The sequence below is a fragment of the Rhinatrema bivittatum genome, chromosome 9 (assembly GCF_901001135.1).
Source record: "Rhinatrema bivittatum chromosome 9, aRhiBiv1.1, whole genome shotgun sequence".
NCBI classification, from domain to species: domain Eukaryota; kingdom Metazoa; phylum Chordata; class Amphibia; order Gymnophiona; family Rhinatrematidae; genus Rhinatrema; species Rhinatrema bivittatum.
The window spans coordinates 133,654,370-133,678,026 of NC_042623.1; the positions used below are offsets into that span (position 1 = coordinate 133,654,370).

Here is a 23,657-nt window from a genome sequence, read left to right on the forward strand (position 1 = left end):
AAGGGAAATCGCGGGTCCAATGGCAGGTTAACAGTGCGCTCCGATGGAGCGTACTGTACTGTATCGGCCCGTAGGTGCTGTTTTTTTACTGCCATTTTCTGCATTTTGGTTAAATTTTGGTTTTGATGTGCTTTTTGGACTTACTGTGGATTTTTAACACTGGTTCGATTTGCATACCATTAGTTTATTGCATCAAGTGGGACCATGTATTTTTAAGAAAAATTGTGGCAAAAATTTTACTCTGCTTTTTGAACACATTTTATTACATTGGCCCCCTACATGATCTAGGTGGCTTGTAAATTTGCAAAATAGAGTTAATCCATAAAGGGCAGTGTTATAAATCAATTGATGGATTAACATCAAAGTTTTAAATGTGTTCTGCCATAGGACAAGCAACCAATGCAAGGCAAAGAGTACATGGATCCTAACTGGCACCCCTAACTGGGGTGTCAGTTAGGATCCATGTCACACAGCACTGCACTGTTTGCAGAGCTCTCAAGGACTTGGCTAAAAGACAAAAGAAAAGACAATTACAATAATCCCTGTGAGTGAAAGTGTGCTATGAAAATCAGAGAAATCAAGCAGTGGTTTTAACCTCCATAACTGGCAATTTCATAATGTAATTTAATGCAATTTATATAGAGTAGCAGGCATGACATGACCATAAAGCTCAAGTCCTGGAAGAAGTCTAGCTGCTAAATGCAGCACTAATGGAAGCTTCTTTGGTGATTTTTTTCTGGAACCCTTGTAAACCAGTGGTTCTCAACCCAGGATACCCAGCCAGTTGGGTTTGTAGTTTATCTATAATGAATATGCATGAGATAGATCTGCATGTATTATGCAAAAGGTGTTTGTCCTTGTCTATTGGCTTATTCTCTGTGCTCTGCTTAACTGGGTCTTTGTCTTGGGTTGTCATGGCTACATTCTATCTCTACATTTTCAAGAGCAGGAGGCAGAGGAAGGTTCTGATCCTACTAGAAGGAAGGAAAACAAGCTGACTCGGTCAATAGCAATTAAAAATCCTGCCACCTCCCTCCTCACCTTCCTAGTGATGATGGTGATCTTTGGCACCGTGGCCTCTGCAAAGGCAAATAAGAGTTTTGCTCCATGCCGGATGATTCCACCATACTCCTGTGCTGTGCCTGAAATTCATGTGCACAAGTCAGAATCCCAGCTTCAAACAGGAACACAGAATGCCCAGCTACCCCACCACAGCAAAACCTAATGAATATACTCGGGATGCACGTTATCTGGTTCTGAAAGAACAGGTAGTCTATGGCACCTGGCTGAGGACTGCTGCCATGATGGCTGGATTAGTTGGGAGTAAGAAAAACGATTAAATACAGAAAAGCTCCACATAGTTGCAAATGAAGGCTCTTGTCAACACAACTCTATTAGAGGCCAGTTCCATTTGACTGGAAACTCAAAGTAGCAAGAGGAAACTCCAGGAGGGAAAAGCCTCTATGCCAGCTTAGTTTCTGGTTAAAACAGGACTACTAGGTCCTTTCTAATGCAAAACACAACAATATATATAGCCCTTAACTGGAATATTATTTTAAAGTTTATGAATAAATGAATTTTTAAATGAAAAAATTACCATTCTGGAGCACAACAATGTAAACATGTCAATATTGAACAGCTTTCCAAAAGAAACTCTTCCATATTGACTTATAGAAAAAAGAGATCCAATCAGACCTAGGAAAAATGGACAGATGATGATCTATAACAAGAGTGGCCAACTTCAGTCCTCGAGAGCCACAAATAGTTCTGGTTTTCAGGATATCCACAATGAATATGCATGAGCTAGATTTTCATTTAGCTCATGCATATTCATTGTGGCCTGTTTGTGGCTCTTGAGGACCGGAGTTGGCCATCCCTGATCTATACTGAAGCCAGAACAAATACTTAATCTGTAACAGGTGATGATGATGATCTCACATGTTAATAGTACTGGGGTCCATATTCAGCCACTATCCAGCTAAGTAGCACTGAATATCTTTCCTCATTTAAATTACTTTCCACCATTTTTTCATGTACGTCTCAGAAAATCATAAAAAGGTGTTTTATCAGTGTTGTGTATTATACCATAAGTGGGTGCTGTTTTGCTGCCTAAGTTACAACTGCTCAGCAGACATGATATCAACAGAGACCATTTTGTAGGCTAGATTACAGAAGCTCTGAAGACACATCACATGGGAAATGTTCAGCTGCTTAGGGAAAGCAGCTCATCAAGTTTGGTAGAAGTCTAGAACTGGAATAATATGGGAAGAAAGTACCTCTAGGCTGTTGCACATCCATCTGGACAAATGCTGTAGGCATACATTTACAGTAATAAGCTTTTTGAGGATCATGACATGTTTATTCTCACCTGGCAAAAATCCTGGCACATCCACAAAGGTAATAATTGGGATGTTGAAGGCATCACAGAAGCGAACAAAACGTGCTCCCTTTACAGAAGAGTTAATGTCCAGGCATCCTAGAATAGAGGAAGATGAAGCAATTACCCAACCATCTGGATACAAATGAAATGTTGAAATCCTCTGCTCAGTGTGTTGTGGCGGCAGCCAAGAAAGCAATAGAATGCTAGGAATTATTACAAAAGGATTAGAGAATAATGAAGAGAATATCATAAAGCCTCTGTATCACTTCATGTTGCGACCACATTGAGTATTATTGTCATTGCATGTCAGAAAAGATATAGCAGAATTAGAAAAGGTACAGAGATGGGCAACCAAAAGGATAAAGATGTAACATGGAGCTGACCACAGTTACTACGTCATGGCTGGTCAACACTCATCCTGACTCACTGTCACCAAACACCGCTATCTGATCTCAATCCTGGCTCTTCTTTAGAAGAAGAAATAGATGCCAGATGTCCTTAAAACCTTTATTGTAGTGGAGACGTGTTACAAATGCCCGACTCTGGCCGAGTTTCGCCACTTATTAAGTGGCTGCCTCAGGGGCTAAACTAAAGTAAAACATAAATTATATAATACATAATTAAAACATGTATAAAATTATTGGTGCAACTTACAAAAAAAAAAATCATACAAAAATTAAAAATTAATAAAACATAACTTCACCAACACACAAATTGATGACATCAACAAACATAGCATAAAGAATAGTGACATATAAAGGTAATCTTAAGCAATAAAAAGAAATTTAAAAAGGGAGTATCATACACACATTAAAACATCAATAGTTAAAAATCAATGATAATAAAACATAATGCACCAACATATAAAATGATGAAATTTAAAATGATTACATCTAAAATGAAGACATAAGGAGTTTATCATGAGCATAAATGGTTATGTTTTATTAATTTTTAATTTTTGTATGATATTTGTGTAAGTTGCACCAATAATTTTATACATGTTTTAATTATGTATTATATAATTTATTTTACTTTAGTTTAGCCCCTGAGGCAGCCACTTAGTAAGTGGCGAAACTCGGCCACAGTCGGGCATTTGTAACATCTCCACTATAATAAAGGTTTTAAGGACATCTGGCATCTATTTCTTCTTGTTTACCCTCCCGGCTTTCATAGATCGCCTTCCTCATTGTTTCTTGGGTCCAATCTCTTTAGGTGCGTACATGTGCAACTCGTCATTCATTTATATGTCCTGTGGCAGGAAAGCATTTGCAGTGCCTCCTGATGACATTACTGTAAGCCAGGTACTTAAGCCTAAGCCCTGCAGCTTGTCAGCACCTCAGCAATAGGTCCTCCTGCCTCTGCCATTCTCATTAGTCAGTTCCCGAGTCATTGCCTTTGTCTTTTACTTTGCCCGTGCCCAGTCTCTTTCCAGTCCTTGTCATTATGTATCTTATTCTATTCATTGCCTTTGCCTCACTTTTGTCCTGTCCTCCTCTGGCCTTTCCTTGTCCTCTGTCCACTTGGCCTGATTCTCTGTTGCTTGATCTTAGCCTAGTTACTAATACTGCCTGTTTGCCACCTGCCTCAACCTCAGCCTGGATACCAACACTGCCTGACTGCCGCCTGCCCTGACCTCTGCTATGCTTCGATGCTCTCCTGCTGGGTAGTCTCTTAAGCCCTGCCTGCCTCAGAACCCTAGGGCTCAACCTGCAAGGGAAGAGACTGGCATAGGTGAAGCCTTCAGGTCTCTCTAGCCGAATGTGTCTGCTTGCCTTCAGTGTGGGCCCAGTTGTTCCCATGTGTTGGGCCATATCAACCTCGCCATAGTCCAAGGACTCACATTCCATGACAGATTGCTGAGGCCATGAGTTCAGTGTACATGCCCTCATCGCAGGCCATCCCTGGTTTGTACCACCAGGCGCAGAGGAAGCAGAAGCAACTGAACCAGATAGCAGGCTTGCTTCAAGGTTTGGGTATACACATGGATGCCCTGCAGTCCCAGATTCTAGCACCTACATCACTGACACTACTTCCACCAGCATTGATACACACACCAGTGCCCATGCCGCATCTAGCGCTGCCACCTAGATATGATGGGGATCCTAAGGCCTGTCAAGACTTTATAAAACTAGTGCCTGATGCACTTTGAGCTGCAATCAACAAGCTTCCCGTATGACCATACCAAGGTAACCTTCATTCTGTCACTACTAGCTGGTCCTGCTTTAGCATGGGCATCCTCTCTCTGGGTGAGGAACAAACCCCTCATGGGGAATCTGGATGAATTCCTGACGCAGTTCCACAGTGTATTCAATGAGCCTGGATGCTCCTCTTCTATAGTAGCAGAGTTGTTTCGCCTGCGGCAGGGAAGCAAGACCATAGGGGAATACGCCATCCAGTTTAGGACACTCACATCCAAGCTCAGGAGGAACCGGAAAAGCCTGGTGGCTATTTTTTGACAGTGCCTCAATGACCATATTGAAGATGAGCTGGCCAGAAGGGAAGTACCACTAGGACTGGATGACCTTGTCACTATGTATTAAAGTTGACGTAAGGTTCCAGGAGTAAGTCTGAGACAGATTAATCTTTGTGGCAGCTGAGATTGGTTCCACAATTTCAAAGACATCCAGTGCCCTCTCCCAGGGAATCTGTTTTGGTCCCAACTGTAGAGGAACTAAACCCTCTGATGAGGAAAAACAGATGCAGACGCCTGAATCTATATCTGTATTGTGCGGGTAACAGACACTATGCTACTCATTACCCAAAAAAGTTGGGAAACTCCCTCATTCATCTCCATCTCCACAAATGTTGGTGCCAGTCCTCTTGAAGTTTGAAACCAAAGCGATTGCCACAGAGGCCCTTCCTGGTCTCTGAAGCAGCCAGGAACTTCATTGAAGAAGCCTTGATGTGGAAATACAATCTGCTGGTTCCACTGGTGTCCCCAGTAAAAAATTTCCCCGGTATATGGAGAACTGCTACCAGGCAACTTGACCACAACCACTATATCCTTGACGCTGAAGACTGGAGCTTTGCACCAGGAACAGATCATTTTCCTTATCTTGCCCAAAGCAGTGAACTCCATCATTCTGGAATTTACCCTGGCTAACAAAGTGCAATTCTATTATTGATTGGGACTAGCTTAAGATTTCACAATGGGGTCCCAGATGTCAGACGTTTCTCCACCAGTGTTACCACTGTTAATTGCTGCTCTGGCTACAATCCCAATTCCGCTGGGGCTTCCTTGAGCCTATGTGGCCTATATGGACATCTTCAGCAAACAAGTGGAGATGCTTCCACTTCATAGGCCTTATGATTGCGCCATTAACCTCCTGCCTGGCATAATTCCACCCTGAGGCTGGGTTTATCCCCTGTTTGTTCCTGAGATTCAGGCTATGTCCAATTATGTAAAGAAGAATCTTAAACATGCCTTCATTCACCATCCACTTCACCGGCCAGGGCTGGGTTCTTTTTTGTAGATGACATCCTTGTTTTCTGCCGTTCTCTACCCCAACATCAAGAACATGTTAAAACCGTGCTGCAGCGACTAAGAGAAAATTGGCTATATGCCAAACTAGAAAAATGCTCATTTGAGCAAACAGAATTCCCATTCCTAGGCTACATTGTCTCCCAACCATGGGCTTCAGATGGATCCTGACAAATTAACCGCTATTCAGAACTGGCCTAGATCAGTGGGCCCCAAAGACCCTCAAATGATTTCTGAGACTCACTAATTATTACCAGCAGTTTATACACAACTACTCCACCATAGCAGCACCTCTTATCTCTCTTAATAAAAAGGGGTCGGACACTGGAACTGGCTTGAAGCAGAGGTTCAAGCTTTCAATCACCTTAAGACTGCCTTCCTTAATGCTTCCTGGCTACAGCATCTGAATCCCAGAAGTCCTTCTTCTTGGAGTTAAATGCTTCATCCACTGTGGTTGGGCTTTAGTTTATTAACCAAGTGACACTGGAAAATTGACTCCATGCTTTTTCTTCTCAAGGAAATTTAACCCCTGAGAAATTACACTATTGGAGACCGGAAAATGCTGGTCATAAAACTTGCTCTTGAGGAGTGGAACACCTCTTGGAAAGAGCTGTTCATGCCATCGCAGTCAACATGCACCTCAAAAACCTCCAGTATCTGCAACAGGTCCAGAGATTGAATTCCAGACATGCTATATTGGTCACTAGTCTTCAATCACTTTGACTTTCAGTTGAAGTATTGCCCAGCTGAGAAAGATTTTAACAGACGGATGCCCTCTTGTGCTCTTCTGAGGTACTGGACACACAAGAAGGTCCACAAGACATCACTGACCCAGCCAAGATCCTCACTGTTACCACTATCACAGCATGCCTGGGAAAAACAGTGGTACCCAAACACCTGCAGATGGTTCTTCGTTGGGCCTATGACTCCAGGCTAGCCAGACATCCAGGCATCCGAAAGAAAGAGTTTTTATCCCGGCATTATTGGTGGCTTCAAGTCACCAGGGACATTCATTGATATGTAGAGTCCTGCCCTAACTGGCTGCTAACAAACCATCCCATTCCCAATCCTGGGTGCTCCTATAATCATTACTGGTCTCAGAAAGGCATAGTCCCACATTGCAATGGATTTTATAACAGAGCTTCCTCCTTCCAATGGTGTACAGTAATCTGGGTCATGGTAGAGTTTTTCTAAAATGGCCCACTTTGTTCTCATTCCAGGACTACCAACGTGTAATGAAACCGCTATCTGATGGGAGGAGCAATCAGATAGGCGTTAGCAATCTGATGTGTTCTCCGTGAGGCGTTAGCAATCTGTAGTATTTAGGAGAGTTGTGAGTGGATCCTTGGACCAGTGGCAGATGACCACGCCCCCAGGGAAGACCCCGAGAGGGACCACCGGTCAGACTCAGAGTATGGAGACAGACACAAACTAGTTCTTTTATTAGACAGTATACTGAACCACCAGAGGTGGCAGTAGTGAGCTGGAATGCCTGGCTGGGCTGTAGTCCCTCAGAAGCTGGAACAGCGATCCCTGGAGGCTGAGCTGTAGAGAAACTGAAATATAGTGAGTAGGCAGGGTAAGCAGAGTTCATGTACTGAACCTGATGGTAAGACTCACACAATGTCTCATAGAAGCCCAGGAGCTGGAATGTATAGGCCCTCGAGGAGCGAGTACCTGGTTCCAGGGAAAGCTCTGAGAGAGCGATGGTAACTCACAGATGTAGTAGGCAATGCTGACTTCTAGGCAGAAGTGAATTCGAAGAAGTCCGGGAACAAGGGCCCTCAAGGAGCGAGTACCGGTTCCAGACTGCAATCTACAAAGTAAGAGAGAGAGCAAGGTCCCCGAGGAGCGGATACCCCTGGTTAGTCCGAGGAGGCAGAGTACCTTTGATAGAACGAATCCAAATCTGTTGTCATTCCTTATCCTTGCTAACTCGATGTGTTAGCAAATTCTAAGACCTTAAATATCCGTCGCGGGTGACTTCATCTTCGGGGGATGCCCCCGAGGTTCACGCCATCGCCGGTACTTCAGTCGGGGCCATGCTGCGCGTGCGCCCCTAGGCCTCCAGGAAACATGGCGGTTAGCAGCGTGGAGCTGGTCCGGGGACGCCGGAGGACCTCAGCAGAGGAACGCCGTGGCAGCCAATCTTCCCGCGGGCGAAAAGAGAGGCGCCAAAGAGGTGAGAAGGGCAGAAAGGGGGCGTCGAGAACTGACGGACACAACACAACGGAGCCAGAACTTGCTCTTCACTTCTTCCTGAATTTGTTTTGCTTTCATGAGCTACCAGAATACACAGTCAGCGATAAAGGGGTTCGATTCACGGCTAGATTTTGGAATAATCTCTGTCAGAAATTCAGTGTCATTCTCAATTTCTTATTGGCTTATTGTCCTCAATCCAGTGGCTAAACTAAATGGGCCAATCAGATTCTAAAGGCCCGAGGACCTATCTCAATGACAGGCAGGATGACTGGGCCTCCCTGCTACCATGGGCAGAATTCTGCCACAACAATCATGTGGGACAATCAGCCAGGTCCTCACCCTTCACCATTGTGTATGGTTAGCAACCACAGCTCCTCGTTCCAGTCCCTCTGATTGTCCCTTGCCCTGTGGCAGACATTGCTCATACATGAAGAACTTTGGAAGAGAACTTGTCATCTTCTCCTTAGAGAAACTGATAGGTATAAAAAGGATGCTGACAAGAAAATGTCCTGCACCCCACTTTAAGTCAGGAGAAAAGGTCTGACTTAGCATCAAGAATCTCTGCCTAAGAATTCCCGCAGTAAAATTCTCTCCACATTTCATTGGTCTCTTCCCAGTCCTCCACCAAGTGAGGTCAGTTAACTATCAGCTCCGCTTACCCCCTACTTTGAGGGCTCATAACACGTTTGTCTCCTTGTTGAAGCCTTTGATACTATTGTGGGGTTAGCGGCGAGTCCCCAAGCCTGCAAACTTAGTCACTAAAGTAGACATGGAATATGAGGTCCAAGCCATTTTGGATGCAAAGAACATTAAGAGACAAGCTCACTATTTAATATTTTGGAAAGGATTTGGGCCAGAGAAGAACACCTGGGAACCAGCCATCAACATCCAATCCCCCCTGCCTCACCAAGGAATTCCATCATTTTCCCCATAAGCCTAAGCCAAGGGGCCGACTGCTGTCACTATGCCACAACCAATCAATACTTGCCCTGACTTATTGCCTCTGGATGCTGCTGATGCTGTGCAGTGGGACGCCACCATCTGATCTCAGTCCCAGATCTCTTTGGCATGTGCAACTCGTTGTCCCTTAAAGGACCCCCTAACAAGAAAGCATTCATGGTGTCTCATGATGATGTCACTGAAAGCCTCAGCCCTGCATCTTGTCAGCACCTCAGCAACGGGTCCTCCCTGCCTTCACAGTACTCATTGCTCAGTTCATGTGTCCTTGCATTTGTCTTTGCCTTGCCTCTTTCCAATCCTTGTTATTACCTTGCCTTATTCTATTCCTTGCCTTTGCCTCACCTTGGTCCTGTTCTTCTCTGGCCCTTCCTCTGTCTTCTTGATCTGATTCCCTGTTGCCTGATATTAGACCAGATACCAACACTGGTTGCTTGCTGCCTGCCTTGACCTCAGCCCGGATATAGACACTGCCTGATTGCCACCTGCCCTGACCTCCGCTGTGCTTTAACTCTCCCTGACTGCTCTCCTGCTGAGTAGTCAACTAAGTCTTGCTGGCCTCAGAAGCCAAGAGATCAACCTGTGGGGGAAGAGGCTGGTATAGGTGAAGACTTCATTCCACCCCAGCCTGAGCTTGTCTGCCTGCTGTCAGTGTGGGCCTAGCTGTTCCCAAATGCTGGGCTATACCAACCATGGACTCACACTCCATGACAAAAGAGAATAGAACAATTCCCCTATAAGGGAAGGCTAAAGAGGTTAGAGCTCTTTAGCTTGAAGAAGAGGCGACTGAAGGGACATATAATAAAGGTCTGTAAAATAATGAAAAGTGGAATGGTTGATCACAAATTGGTTGTTTATGATTTCAAAAAGTACAAAATTAGGTAGTATATTAAAAGAAAATAGGAGAAAATAATTTTTTACTCAAAACTAATTAAGCTCTGGAATGTGGTAAAAACTGTTAGTGTAGCTGAGTTCCTGGAAGAAAAGTCCATAAACCATTAAGGTGGACTTGGGGAAATCCACTGCTTATTTCTGGGATAAGCAGCATGGAATCCATTTTATTTAATTAAAATTCTTATGCTCCACTTATTTAAAAAAAAAAAAAAAAAACAAATACTAGGCGGAACACATTATCTTTGGATGTTCTGCCAGGTACTCATGACCTAGATTGGTCATTACTGGAAACAGGATAATGGACTTGATGGATCTTTGGTCTTCCAGAGTATAGCAAATATTATGTTCCTATGTTAAAATCAGCCTTTGAAAAACAGTAAGATATATGTTGTTGAAGTAAAATGTAGAAGTGAAACTGTGATTGGTCAATCTGACATGTTTTGCAGAAACAAACTATATAAGTCTGATTATATGTATTGGATTTTCAGAATGCCCACTGAAAGCTTGTTTGAAGTGTGGTCTTCTCCAATGTAATATTTTTTCTATGAAAATATTTCAATCCTAATAAATTTGGTGGATTTGTATTGTAACAGATTCATCTTTGTCTATTTTAAAATTGTGAAAAGAATTACCAGGGTCTAGAGCAAATTAAGAGGGAAATCTTAATCTCCACAAAACCTTTGAGATATTTAAATGTCTCTATCATATCTCCCTTTTCTTCTAGGGTATACGTTTAGATCTTTAAGTCTACCCCATATGCTTTAAGTCAAGTCCTTGCAGACCTTGACTCCATGCTGTCCTTCAAATACAATGACACTCATCAATAGTACCATCTACTCTTTCATCACAACATACCTTGCTACTGGGTATCAGTATCCCAGTGTTCATCCTCCCACCACCAGGTCTCAGAGATGCTCACATGTCCACATCCTCATCTACTGCCATACACTCCAATTCTCCAATCCTAAAGATATTTCTTTGAATCCCACTCACAACTCATTCATATACAGCAGTTGCTTTGGTAAATATGGAATATTTTACTTATTACTCAATCTGTTTATTAGGATTGTCAGTCAATGGTGTGGAAGGCTACTGACGTTGCATAGGATTAAGATTGGCATATTATCTGTCTTCTCATTCAAATCCACCTGAGCAACCTCCACGTTCTCTTTAACTGAATACTTCAATATCCCTGTTTTAATAGTGTGTCTAGAGAGACACCTTATTTTAAACTATGCATTCCCTAAAGACTTGGTTTTCCCCCAGAATGCAGTCTGTTAACCACTCTCACCTTACAATTTCCATTTCCAAGCCATGTTTCACTATGATCACGGTAGTGCCCATCTCATTAATAACAGCTTCATAGTGAAAAAGAGAAAGTAAAAGATTCAATTCATACCTGAGGCCACTCTGGGTTGGTTTCCCACTATTCCAATGGTTCTTCCATTCATCCTGGCAAAGCCAACAATAATATTCTTAGCATAGTTGGGCATAATCTCAAAAAATTCCCTCTCATCCACGATCTGGAAAACAACAAGTGTTTTCAGAAACTTCTAAGGAACCCAAAACAAAATCATACAGTTATCGATACACCACTGCAATGTCTACAGAAATTCAGGCACCTCCATGAAATACAACCATGCCAACGGAAATACAGACATCTTCATGAATCACCACAGTACCCACAGAAATAAAGATACCTCTGTTGGGGTACTTCGAAAAGGTTTGTCTCTATGAAGCTATTACTGTCCTGTGAATATACACCTCATGACAAATATGCTGAAATGCTAGCATGTAGGCCAAAAAGATATGAGCTTAGTTTTAAGTTTAATTTCTCTTAAGTTGCATTTCTCATTCTGGGCTCATTTTACAAGAAATCACATGATTTACTAGAACCCTAACTTCATTAAAATATACATGAGGTAGAATTATAATGTTAAACTCTCAAAAGGATGTTGTAGTAATGTTAACCAATTGGAAAAAGTAATGAAAACAAATAGTCAATGATTTAGAAATTAGAGGGGTGGACCCTTTTTAAAGTCTGGTATCAGAAATTTATCTCTGAAAGAACTGATGCTGTTCTACTGTATGGTGACTTGTTCTCTTCATAAGATATATCTTACTATATAATAGGTTTGTATTTAATAAAAGGAGTTTTTACCAGCTGCTTGCTTTAAGCATTTGTTTAGATGATCGAGGGGTTAAAGGGGCACTTAGAGAAGATAAGGCCATGGCAGAAAGATTAAATGATTTCTTTGCTTCGGTGTTTGCTGAAGAGGATGTTGGGGAGGTACCCGTACTGGAGAAGGTTTTCATGGGTAATGATTCAGATGGACTGAATCAAATCACGGTGAACCTAGAAGATGTGGTAGGCCTGATTGACAAACTGAAGAGTAGTAAATCACCTGGACCAGATGGTATACACCCCAGAGTTCTGAAGGAACTAAAAAATGAAATTTCAGACCTATTAGTAAAAATTTGTAACCTATCATTAAATCATCCATTGTACCTGAAGACTGGAAGATAGCAAATGTAACCTCAATATTTAAAAAGGGCTCCAGGGGCGATCTGGGAAACTACAGACCAGTTAGCCTGACTTCAGTGCCAGGAAAAATAGTGGAAAGTGTTCTAAACATCAAAATCACAGAACATTTAGAAAGACATGTTTTTTTTGTTTTTTTTTAATTCTTTGTTTATTAAGTTTTGCAAACTATACAAGCAGTAACTTGCAATTGAAATTACAGATATATGTAAGAAAAATAATATAGGAAATACAGTTATTTTGCAATTTTACTTTTAAACATATTCTGTATTATAAACAAGTAAAAAGAAAGAAGTGTATCCAATTAGGATCATTTTACATACATTAACTCAAGGAAAATTTGTAGAATAATTCCCCTTATTTATTATTTATTGCCATCCTTCTCAACCCCCATAAGTGCTCTGAGGTGTTCCGGATCAGTAAATTGATATTTTTGACCATTTAATTTTATAGCACATTTGCAAGGATACCGGAGTGTGAATTGTCCACCTTTTTCAAGAACATATTTTCTGAGAGCTAAAAAACTCTTCCTCCTAGTCTGAGTAGCCTTCACCAGGTCTGGGTAAATCCAAACCTTGTATCCATAGAATGTTTTTGACATATTCCTGAAGAAATATTTCAATATGTTATCCCTATCTGATACAAATGCTAATGTAACCAATATATTCCCCCTTTTCTCTATCACTAGCTCATCTTGGGATTTTTCTATAAGGGCAGTTAGATCTATTGATGACCCAGATTCAATTATCTGAACTTTCCCTTCTTTCGTTAGTTCTTTACTTTTTAAAGAAGAATTAATATAGAAAGCCTTACTATAGTAGGCATAATCTGATCCGGCATATTTAATATTTGAGTAATATAAGATCTAAATAATTCTAATGCATTCATCTTTCCAATAATAGGGAAGTTAATTACTCGTAGATTTAATATGCGTGAGTAATTCTCTAAGTTCTCCATTTTTCTCTGTATCTCATTCTCACTTTTTATCTGCAACACTTGTATCTTTTCAACTTTCAGTAAACGTTGTTCTACTTCCTTAATTTGTTTTTGCTGAGCCATCAATATATCCGAATTGCCTTTAGCTACTTTATTAGTTTCTTTTACTACCTCAGTTAGTTTTTTAATAGAGGAGTCCATTTTTATCAGAAAATTCCAAACAGTTTCCAAGGTGATATTTGGTGGTCTTACAATCACTTCTTGAATGATCTTTTCTGTTTTTTGAATATTATCCTGCACAGAGGAGGAAATGTCCTTCCGCTCTCTTAATTGCTCAAGATTCTCAGGTGTAGATAATCCATCATTAGGTGTTTTTTCTGTTCCTTCCATTACTATACTAATTCGTTCCCTCCTCTCTGAGTCACTCTGGTTGGTATCTGGTAAACTGTGGGGCGAATCCACTTCTTTACCAGGTGGTGTTGGTATTTCTGGCGCTCCTGGACTTAACGAGATGTCCTCGGCCAATAGGTTTCGATTTTGCTCCAAATCTATTCCTATAGCGGCCCCCTCAACAGGAGTGATCTGGGGGGAATTAAGCCACTCTGCAACAGTCCTTTGCCCATACTCCATATTTGGTGTACTTGAAGAAGGAGGCCTTACCTTGGCCTTTCTTTTAGTATGAGGCATCTCAGCTTCAATAAATATGGAGTATAGAGCTAAGAGCTGAAATAGCAGAGAGGACCTTACAAATACAATTACACTTCTCTCGTGAAGGAGTGGGAGAGTATAATATTAGAATATTTTAGCCTACCTTGGCCAGGCAGCAGATCTTTTAAGAGAAGTCCATCTTCTATGGATATATCAGCAAAATTTTAAAGTTCCTAGAGGCTCCCAGGCGAATCCAGCTGAAGCCGGCCAAAGCCACGCGCCCCTTGGATGCGCGGCTTAGATGGCGCGGCTGGTAGGTGCGCCTCAGCAGCTACGTGCCGTAGAAAAGCTTTTTATGCTCCCTTCCGGCTCCTCCGATGACGTGGCAACAGCTGACTGGGTTCCCTCGGCTTCGTCGGGGCAGGCTCCTGCCTACCCCTCCTGGGCAGAATTCACAAAAGTGGTCTGCCAGTTAAGGCAGATAAGGAAATTATCAGCAAGGTAAGAACAATCCTTCTGCCTCAGGGGTCCGAGCAAGCTCCCCTCTCCTCCAGAAAGACATGGTTTAATGGAACAAAGTCAGCATGGCTTTACCCAAGGCAAGTCTTGCCTCACAAATCTGCTTCACTTTTTTGAAGGAGTTAATAAACATGTAGATAAAGGTGAACTGGTAGATGTAGTATACTTGGATTTTCAGAAGGCGTTTGACAAAGTTCCTCATGAGAGCTTCTAGGAAAAGTAAAAAGTCATGGGATAGGTGGCAATGTCCTTTCGTGGACTGCAAACTGGCTAAAAGACAGGAAACTAAGAGTAGGATTAAATGGGCAATTTTCTCAGTGGAAGGGAGTGGACAGTGGAGTGCCTCAGGGATCTGTATTGGGACCCATATACTTTTCAATATATTTATAAATGATCTGGAAAGAAATACGAGTGAGAATCAAATTTGCAGATGATACAAAATTGTTCAGAGTAGTTAAATCACAAGCAGATTGTGATAAATTGCAGGAAGACCTTGCGAGACTGGAAAATTGGGCATCAAAATGCAGATGAAATTTAATGTGGATAAGTGCAAAGTGATGCATATAGGGAAAAATAACCCATGCTATAGTTACACAATGTTAGGTTCCATATTAGGTGCTACAACCCAAGAAAGAGATCTAGGCGTCAGTGGATAACACATTGAAATAGTCTGTTCAGTGTGCTGTGGCAGTCAAAAAAGCAAACAGAATGTTGGGAATTATTAGAAAGGGAATGGTGAATAAAACGGAAAATGTCATACTGCCTCTGTATCGCTCCATGGTGAGACCGCACCTTGAATACTGTGTACAATTCTGGTCGCTGCATCTCAAAAAAGATATAATTGCGATGGAGAAGGTGCAGAGAAGGGCGACCAAAATGATAAAGGGAATGGAACAGCTCCCCTATGAGGAAAGACTAAAGAGGTTAGGACTTTTCAGCTTGGAGAAGAGATGGCTGAGGGGGGGATATGATAGAGGTGTTTGAAATCATGAGAGGTCTAAAACGGGTAGATGTGAATCGGTTATTTACTCTTTCGGATAATAGACTAGGGGGCACTCCATGAAGTTAGCATGTGGCACATTTAAAACTAATCGGAAAAAGTTCTTTTTCACTCAATGCACAATTAAACTCTGGAATTTGTTGCCAGAGGATGTGGTTAGTGCAGTTAGTATAGCTGTGTTTAAAAAAGGATTGAATAAGTTCTTGGAGGAGGAGTCCATTACCTACTATTAATTAAGTTGACTTAGATAATAACCACCGCTATTACTAGCAACGGTAACATGGAATAGACTTAGGCTTCGGGTACTTGCCAGGTTCTTATGGCCTGGATTGGCCACTGTTGGAAACAGGATGCTGGGCTTGATGGACTCTTGGTCTGACCCAGTATGGCATGTTCTTATGTTCTTAGGTAATACTTCTGAAAAGGCAATAGTCTTTGCAGTTTGCCTTATCTTTCCTAGATTTTGGAAATCTTTCTGTACTTCATGGATACCATTTCTGTTGAGGTCATTGGTCTCCACGTCAAGATAAGAAACCTTTTTTTACCAAATGACTTGGATAATAAATTTTACCAATCTCAATCATTAACCTATAGTCAGTAATGTTAAATGTGACCTTGCCACCATTAGTAAACTTAAATGTTACCATGCTACCAGTAGCAAAGTTAAAAGTTAACTTAATATATCTGTTAATGCACAACGTTGTTATGACTTTCAATGTAAGAGTTGTTATATCTGTAAATCGGTGTGAAGGCTTGTACCAAATCTCGGTATAGAAAAACACACAAATTTAAAAAAAAAAAAAGTTCTACTTTACTTCAGGAGAATAAGGTAAGAATATGTTAGACTGTAATGGTGTATCTAATGTAGGATTTTCATTTTCAGTTACTATTTTCCTCAGAAGTTCCCTGATTTGGGGATAGGGGTTTGTTTTTCTTATTATTGGATACTAGCTGGCTGAGGCCAGTATAGGCATCTATACGGAGTGACAACAACTCTGTTGTTCTCTGGTAGGTGGGCATAACCTGTGCATCTGAACTGGTTTGGCCGGACTCAAGAAAAGGAAAATCGGGTAAGAATAGTTTTCTTTTTATTAGATAAGGCTAGGACTTTACAAGTTCTTTCTTCTTCGTGTGTCTTATCTGCTCCTTTCTAGGAACTGCACCAGTCCTCCCACTGTCATTTGACCAGTTCAGTGTTTTCCAATTTTCATCTGGTATTTTAAATGCCTTCCAATTTATTATTGCTTCAGCATATCTACTTGTTAATACAAGCCCCTCTGTATACCTCCCCGGTTCTTAAACTTCTTTACAGTTACTGATATTCAAAAGATATAAACATGTTCATCTTCCTAAATGAAAATGTCCTCCCCCCAAGCACCTAAATTTAGGGACCTAAAAAATAGGTCAAGTTAGGCACTTAGCAGTGATTTTCACACTAGGGATCTAACGTAGGAACGTCAGGATAGGAGAATAAACAGAAAGGGTCAATTTAGGAACCTAAAGTTAGGGATTTTCTGCCACAAACTGATCCACCTAACTTTGGCTGAAAATTTAGCTAAATTTAAGAACACTAGTCTAGCCCTCAACTGTTTTGTCAACATTTCCTGATGAACCTTGTTTAAAACCCTCCTCACCAACTGGTAGATTTTAAAACCCCATCATGCACAAAAGCTGGGAGATATGTGTATGACTTGGTGCGGCACGCACAGCAGATTTTAAAACCCATGCGGGTACGCGCTGTAATGAAGCACAACCCTGATTGAAGCAGGAGAACTGGAATGGTGATAAGAAAAGGAGAACCAACATCCAAGTCAGACAGCAGAGGGTGCTAGAGAGGGTAAAAAGAACTACAACTCCCAGCTTTTCGGAGGCATAGCTTGACCTATGGGCCAGGGAAGAGGCAGAGCAGCCAGCTGTGCAAAGCAGTAACGAATCAGACCCACCAGAACCCATGGCAATAGAGGAGGAGGGCGTGCCCGAATGGTGAAGGTGGCCTAAAAAAACCAGCTCTTCAGAGCAGGAAGAGGACATGGATATAGACCCTCTGACAGAGGAGTCCTCAGAATCAGCCATGGAAACAGAGTGAGTGACATAGTTTGGGAAGGGTGGATTTAAAATGTTAAGAGGAATGTTTTTTTTCTTAAGTTAAAAACTGTATGTTTGGTTGGTTTGGGAAGGTCACAACTTGCAGCACAACTGAGGGGAGTTGGGGCGAGTTGTGCTACTCCCAAGCAAGGCGGTTATCTAGCTGGGAAAGCTTGAGTTTGTAGCTTTGTACTAAAAGGGAGTTTTTCAGTCCTACTACAGACTGTTGGTAAAAGAACTTGGTAAGAGAAACTGATACGTACTGATTCTGCACTGTTGCTTTCTGTTTTACCTGGGGGAAACTTGGTGGGACTGGGAGCCAAGCTGTCCCAGGGTTTAAGGACCGTTGGTACCGAGACCAGTAGGCCTGAGGCCAGGCCTTGCTGAACCAAAGGAGCTGCTAGGAATAGCAGCGGAGGTTACCAGGAAGGAAAAGAGTCATAGTGGAAGACCGCTCAGGGCCGGATGTTCAATTTGGGGAGTGACTTCAGACACAGACCACGACAGCCCGTAAAAGTTTTTTTCCTCCAAAGAGGCAAGGCATGGGTGGGCCGGAACTGCACCATGAAGTCTGCACGTAAGCATTTATGTGCACAATTGCGCACCAGGTTCCCATACCACGTAACTTTATTTCTGCTATGGACGGCGTGTAAGTCATGTAACAAAAAAAACTAGGCTAGTCAGCGGCATTTTAAGACTCGGGCTAACAGAGTAAAAGGGAGGCAAGTTAGCTAGGGGATGTAGGAAGTCCTCTCCTTTACTGGGGCGAACTGGGAACAAACTAGGAAAACAGGTAATTGCGTCTGCATGCGTATCTACTAAACCTCCCCCCCACTTACGTGCTCGAGTCACCATTTGCGCATAAATGCGCATATGTACACGCATATAGCCGATTTATAACACATGCTCGTTTGTTATAAAATCGCCGCATCCATGTGCGTGGGCTGGCAAACGCGCACACATGCGCCTGAGCGCAGGTCTTAAAATCTACTTCCAAAGTCGTAAGTCTATTAACCAAGATGATTTTTCCATTCTTGAAAATTATAAATTTAAAAGTCTTCAACTTGAAGTTCAATATTTCTGTTTTATTCCTTGCATTCAGAGTATAATTCATGCCAGTGGACTTCTAAAAGAATGCAGAGTAAATTCAAGTTATGCGATTTAAAGGTAGACAAAGTGAAAACTGAGAGGGTTCTGCAAGGGACTTACCGAATGAACTATATCCAGCATGTCATAGGCTTTTGTAGACTCCACTGGCACAACTGTGTCCAGCCCTGGAACCATGCGGTCACTGCCCACAGAACAAAAACAAAAATTACAGTAAAAGCTGAGAATTTTAAATTTGCCAGTGAGTCGCCAGGACCTTAGAGGGAAAGAACAAGGGACACTAAAAACGTGAAGTATAGTTATGAAAGCTGAGGGCTGTCGGGAATCAGGAGCATTTGGGTTCCTGTCTATACTCTGCCAGTGATGCTGTGTCACCTTGTGCAGGTCCCTTTATCCCCTTGTGCCTTACTTCCTACCCAGCTTTGCCACAGCAGACTGAGCTCCAAACAGTAAGTTCATACACAATGAATGTATACTTATCTTGCGGGTGTGACAGAACACCACATTTTTTTCTAATTTTTTAAATAATAGGAATTAAATGCACAAGATAATTTCTAAATAGGACACAATGAGAACTTAAATGCACAGAAAAAAATAACACACAATGATGAGACCACTCATAAAACACAGAGAGAGGAAAACACCACACTAATCATTCAAAACGGAAAGAGAAGGAAGCAGCCCACAATCAAACCATTCCTAGCACAGAGAACAGAATCCCCCCCAGTTCAGTCCCACCACTCGTTCCTGACCTCAGACACCTCGCTCCCGCACTCCAGAACACTCCCCTAAGTGCCCTGCCCACAGCTTTGAGGCTTTGCAAAGCCTTTCACAAGGCTCTGCTGTAGAGGGAGGATAACTTCTATCCTCAGCTTCCACAGACCAATCACATGGCCTGGTGGTTAAAGCGGCAGGCTGTGAACTTTGGAGGCCAGGATTCAAATCCCACTGCCTCTGCTTGTGACCTTGGGCAAGTGATGTCATTTTCCACTGCATCAGGTACAATGCGGTGGTATTTTTCTCTGGAGGGAAGAAATACCACGGGCTGTATAAAAATACCATCTGGGCCTCCCTGCGGTGTTTTTCCACTGCCCGTGGCAGTTTTCCCCTTCTGAGGAAAACAAATATTATGGGAAAAGGGGGGGAGGGAGGGCAATAAAAATTAAAAATCACACAATGGCGGCCCCCCTTCACCTGGAGCTGCCATCTTCTGGAAAGGCCAGCAGTGGCCCTGAAGCACACCCACCCTCCCGCTGTGTCAAGGCACTCCTGGAGATCTGGTGGAACCCCCACCAACTCGAGAGGCAGTCCAACTGTTAAAAAAAAAATTTCTAAGTCATCGGTAACACACCTCACTCCTACCCAATCCCCTCTCTTTTCACAACAGGTCAAACACCCTCCCATTTCCCCAGAAGGCAGCAAACCACCCCCCCAAACCCTGACCCTCCCCCTCCTCCCAGCCACATCTGGTAGTCTAGTAGCTCTCTGGTATCCTAGTAGGTCCCTGATAGTCTAGGGCAGTGGTCCCCAACCCTGTCCTGGGGGGCCCACCAGCCAGTCGGGTTTTCAGGATATCCACAATGAATATGCATGAGAGAAAGTTTGCAAGTTGTGGAGGCAGTGCATGCAAATTTTCTCTCATGCATATTCATTGAGGATATCCTGAAAACCCGACTGGCTGGTGGGCCCTCCCGGACAGGGTTGAGGAACCACTGGTCTAGGGGAGCCAGAATTCACCCTAAACTCTGGGCCCTACTATACTAACCAGAGATCCACTAGGCCACCAAGAGCCACTAGACCACCATGTATGACAAGGGGGGAGAAGTGGGCTAGGGAAGTTTGGGGGGATTGGGGTGTGTGGCTGCTTTCTACTGGGGGTCTTTGGATCCGGAAGGGGGCGATGGTGACCTGTGAAAAGGAAGAGCTATGAGTAAGGGGCAGGGGGCAGCATCGTTGCACGACTTAGAAATTTTTTTTTTACTTTAATGGTGGGCTGCTCTAGAGAAGAGGTTCTCCCCCCGACTCCTGGGGGTAGGGGAATCTTTGACATGGTCGGAGAGGGGAACTTCAGCACCGCCGCTGGTCCTTTAAGAAGCAGCCCAGAGAAATCGGCATGTGTGTCAGCATTCTGATAACTCCGGGAAAAGTTAGCTTCAATTTCTGAGTTATAGCTAACTTTTCAGCAAACAACACAGTATGCATTGTTTGAGGCGAGCCGAGGTATTTTATTTACATAAAATTAATTATGAGTTATGAATGAGCTGCTTTGCATGCCTTTGCAAAGTTTATGCATGCAAAGCAGCTCATTTAAATGCACACGGTTTTCAGAGAAAATATCACAAAATATTGCCGTGTTAAACATTTATGGCAGCTTAGTAAATATACCCTTTAGATTATCAGCACTCGGATGTCAGGGAAATACCTACTGTGCCTGAATGCAATCTGCTTTGAAGTGCCTGGAAGGTGGAATGTAAATCAAATAAATAAATATATTGAAATAACACTGGCCCCCATGTACCAAGATGTGAGGGAACTTTTTTTTAAGTCTGCACTACAGGAAGTTTCTCTTGCAGGACTAGCTCATTTTCTAGTACTGAAATGCTTTATGGCATGAATGTTTGTGAAAAAAAATACAAAATATTTACAGATATTTTTGCAAAAGAATTAACTACAATTCCCGTAAGTGTAGTAAATTTCACACAAAATTCTGCTTCAACAGATACAATTTTGCAACTGCAGAATTGCTAATTACCTCATGTGATTTATGTGGTAATTAGGAGATTTTGCATCAATTTAGTAAAAAAATGTTGCTTTTGCAAAACCAGATACATTAAGATGGCAAATGGGACACACAAATTTTTAAATGTGATTATATGAGCTATCTGTTTTAATGTATGAAATGGTATTTGCAAAACCATTCACAGCTTTGTACATCAACCTCAGATTTGTACATTACAGTACTCTTGTAATTAAAAAGACATTATCAAGTTGTAAAGATGAAAAAATATATTTTTGAAAACAAGGTTCTTGCTACCCTAATTTTTTTGTATAATTTTATTGATGCCTTACAGTTATTTGTAGCTCTCAGCAGTTTTTTTTTTCTTGTTCCTTAGGGCAGTGGTTCTCAGCCAATGTGTCACCAAGGGGTGAAAGGTTGTCACCAGCAAGTCTATGCTTTCTATAACAGCCACATGTGCTTGCTGCTTGAGGAGAATGCAGAGTAAGAGCTGATACTTAAAATTCCTCATCACTACTTCCAGTTGATGCTTTTCCCTCAACCCTGGCAATCACTGCCACCACCAATCCAAACCAGAAATGTTGCAGGCATGCTGTATCCTGCCCCGCCTTCCTGCCGCACCTCCTCCTCCTCCTCCCCTCCCCCCTTCTTGGAATTTCAGTTTTTCTCTGCATTCTGCATGTTTGACAATATAGCAAAAGGAAAATATGAACCTCAAGCCTTACTCAAATTAAAATGCACATTAAAGGTCTATATAATAAAAATTAAACCTCATAATCAGGTCCTTGATTCCTAACAGCCTCATTTCAGGTCCTTAATTGCAACATTACTCCTGTTCCATTTAGATTGTATGCCTGGTTAGAAAGATAAGATTTTATCATCTTTCTAAACTTCAGAACAGAGCTCTCCAGCTTGACTAAAAGGAGTAGGGCATTCCAGAGAGAGGATTCCCTGCACACAAAACAAACATTCTCTGGATTCGTCTAATCTAATATATCTGAAAGATGGTACATTTAAAATGCACTAGGAGGATGATCTTAATTGCACGTCAGCTGATATCATTTTAGGGCAGCATTAAAACAAGAAGGTGCTAGGCCATTAAAACTCTTAAAAACCAAGAAAAGAATTTTAAACTTAATCCACCAAACTTTCAGGTCAATACAGTAAAGTGCGGCCGCGGTTACCCTGCTTCTAACCCGCTTTCTACTCACAATTTGGCCGCGTTAGTCCAACCCGTGATTCACTAACCCTTTTAACCCATCCTTACCGCCTCTTTAAATCAACAAGTAACCCTTTCCGCCCGCGGCATGTATATGAGATGTAAACGATCGGATTAGCTATTCCCACCCATACAGTAACGCGCTCCCCGATTATCGCTTTTTAAACCTGCAGTTTTGCCGCGCGTTTAACCTGCTAACTTACCGCCTACCCTTATCCCTGCGTTAGAGGCAGGGGTAAGGGTAGGCGGCAAACTTTCCCCCAGCCCTCGCTCACCTGCCCTGGCCACGTCCATGGGTGCTGGTCTCCGGGGCAGCCCCAGTCCTCTCCCCTCCTCCCTAAGCAACGAAAAGCGAAAAAGGAGAAAAGCGAAATGACATGTGAAGTGTAACTTACTTTTCTTGCAGCCCTCCTCCGGAGACGCACCGCGGCTCCCCTGCCTCCCGGGGGCTGCCCCCTGCCTCCCGGGGGCTGCCGGCGGCGAAAGCGGCCCCGCCGGCGAAGATGGATGCCTGCTCGGGCCCTCTGACACGATCGCTCCCGGGAGAATCCTTTACTGAGCTGCGGCCACTTCTCCTGCGTGCATTCAGCCAGGCGCCCAAATTGCATTCATTCACCTTCGCCGGCGCTCAAGGCAGTGCATTAGCGAACGCCGACGTCACACGGCATGACGCCAAATGTAGTAACGTCACGCCTTGAGCGGCCAAATTGCACGCACAGGCGCACATTCATTCATCTTCGCCACTGGCTCCCCTCCGCCTGGCTGAATGCACACAGGAGAAGTGGCCGCAGCTCAGTAAAGGATTCTCCCGGGAGCGATCGTGTCAGAGGGCCCGAGCAGGCATCCATCTTCGCCGGCGGGGCCGCTTTCGCCGCCAGCAGCCCCCGGGAGGCAGGGGGCAGCCCCCGGGAGGCAGGGGAGCCGCGGTGCGTCTCCGGAGGAGGGCTGCA

The 23,657-nt window shown here is 42.9% G+C and overlaps 1 protein-coding gene across 2 annotated transcripts in view; it reads right to left on the bottom strand.

Moving 5' to 3' along the window:
* PCCB (propionyl-CoA carboxylase subunit beta) overlaps positions 1–23,657 on the bottom strand; it is a 179,318-nt gene that overhangs the window by 44,835 nt on the left and 110,826 nt on the right. For both annotated transcript variants that reach the window (XM_029616355.1, XM_029616356.1), the window contains exons 9-12: positions 18,854–18,935; positions 11,314–11,437; positions 2,369–2,476; positions 1,042–1,142 (exon numbers count right to left, since the gene is read on the bottom strand). In XM_029616355.1, the coding sequence (XP_029472215.1) occupies positions 1,042–1,142; positions 2,369–2,476; positions 11,314–11,437; positions 18,854–18,935 (415 nt within the window). The remainder of the gene's footprint in view (positions 1–1,041; positions 1,143–2,368; positions 2,477–11,313; positions 11,438–18,853; positions 18,936–23,657) is intronic.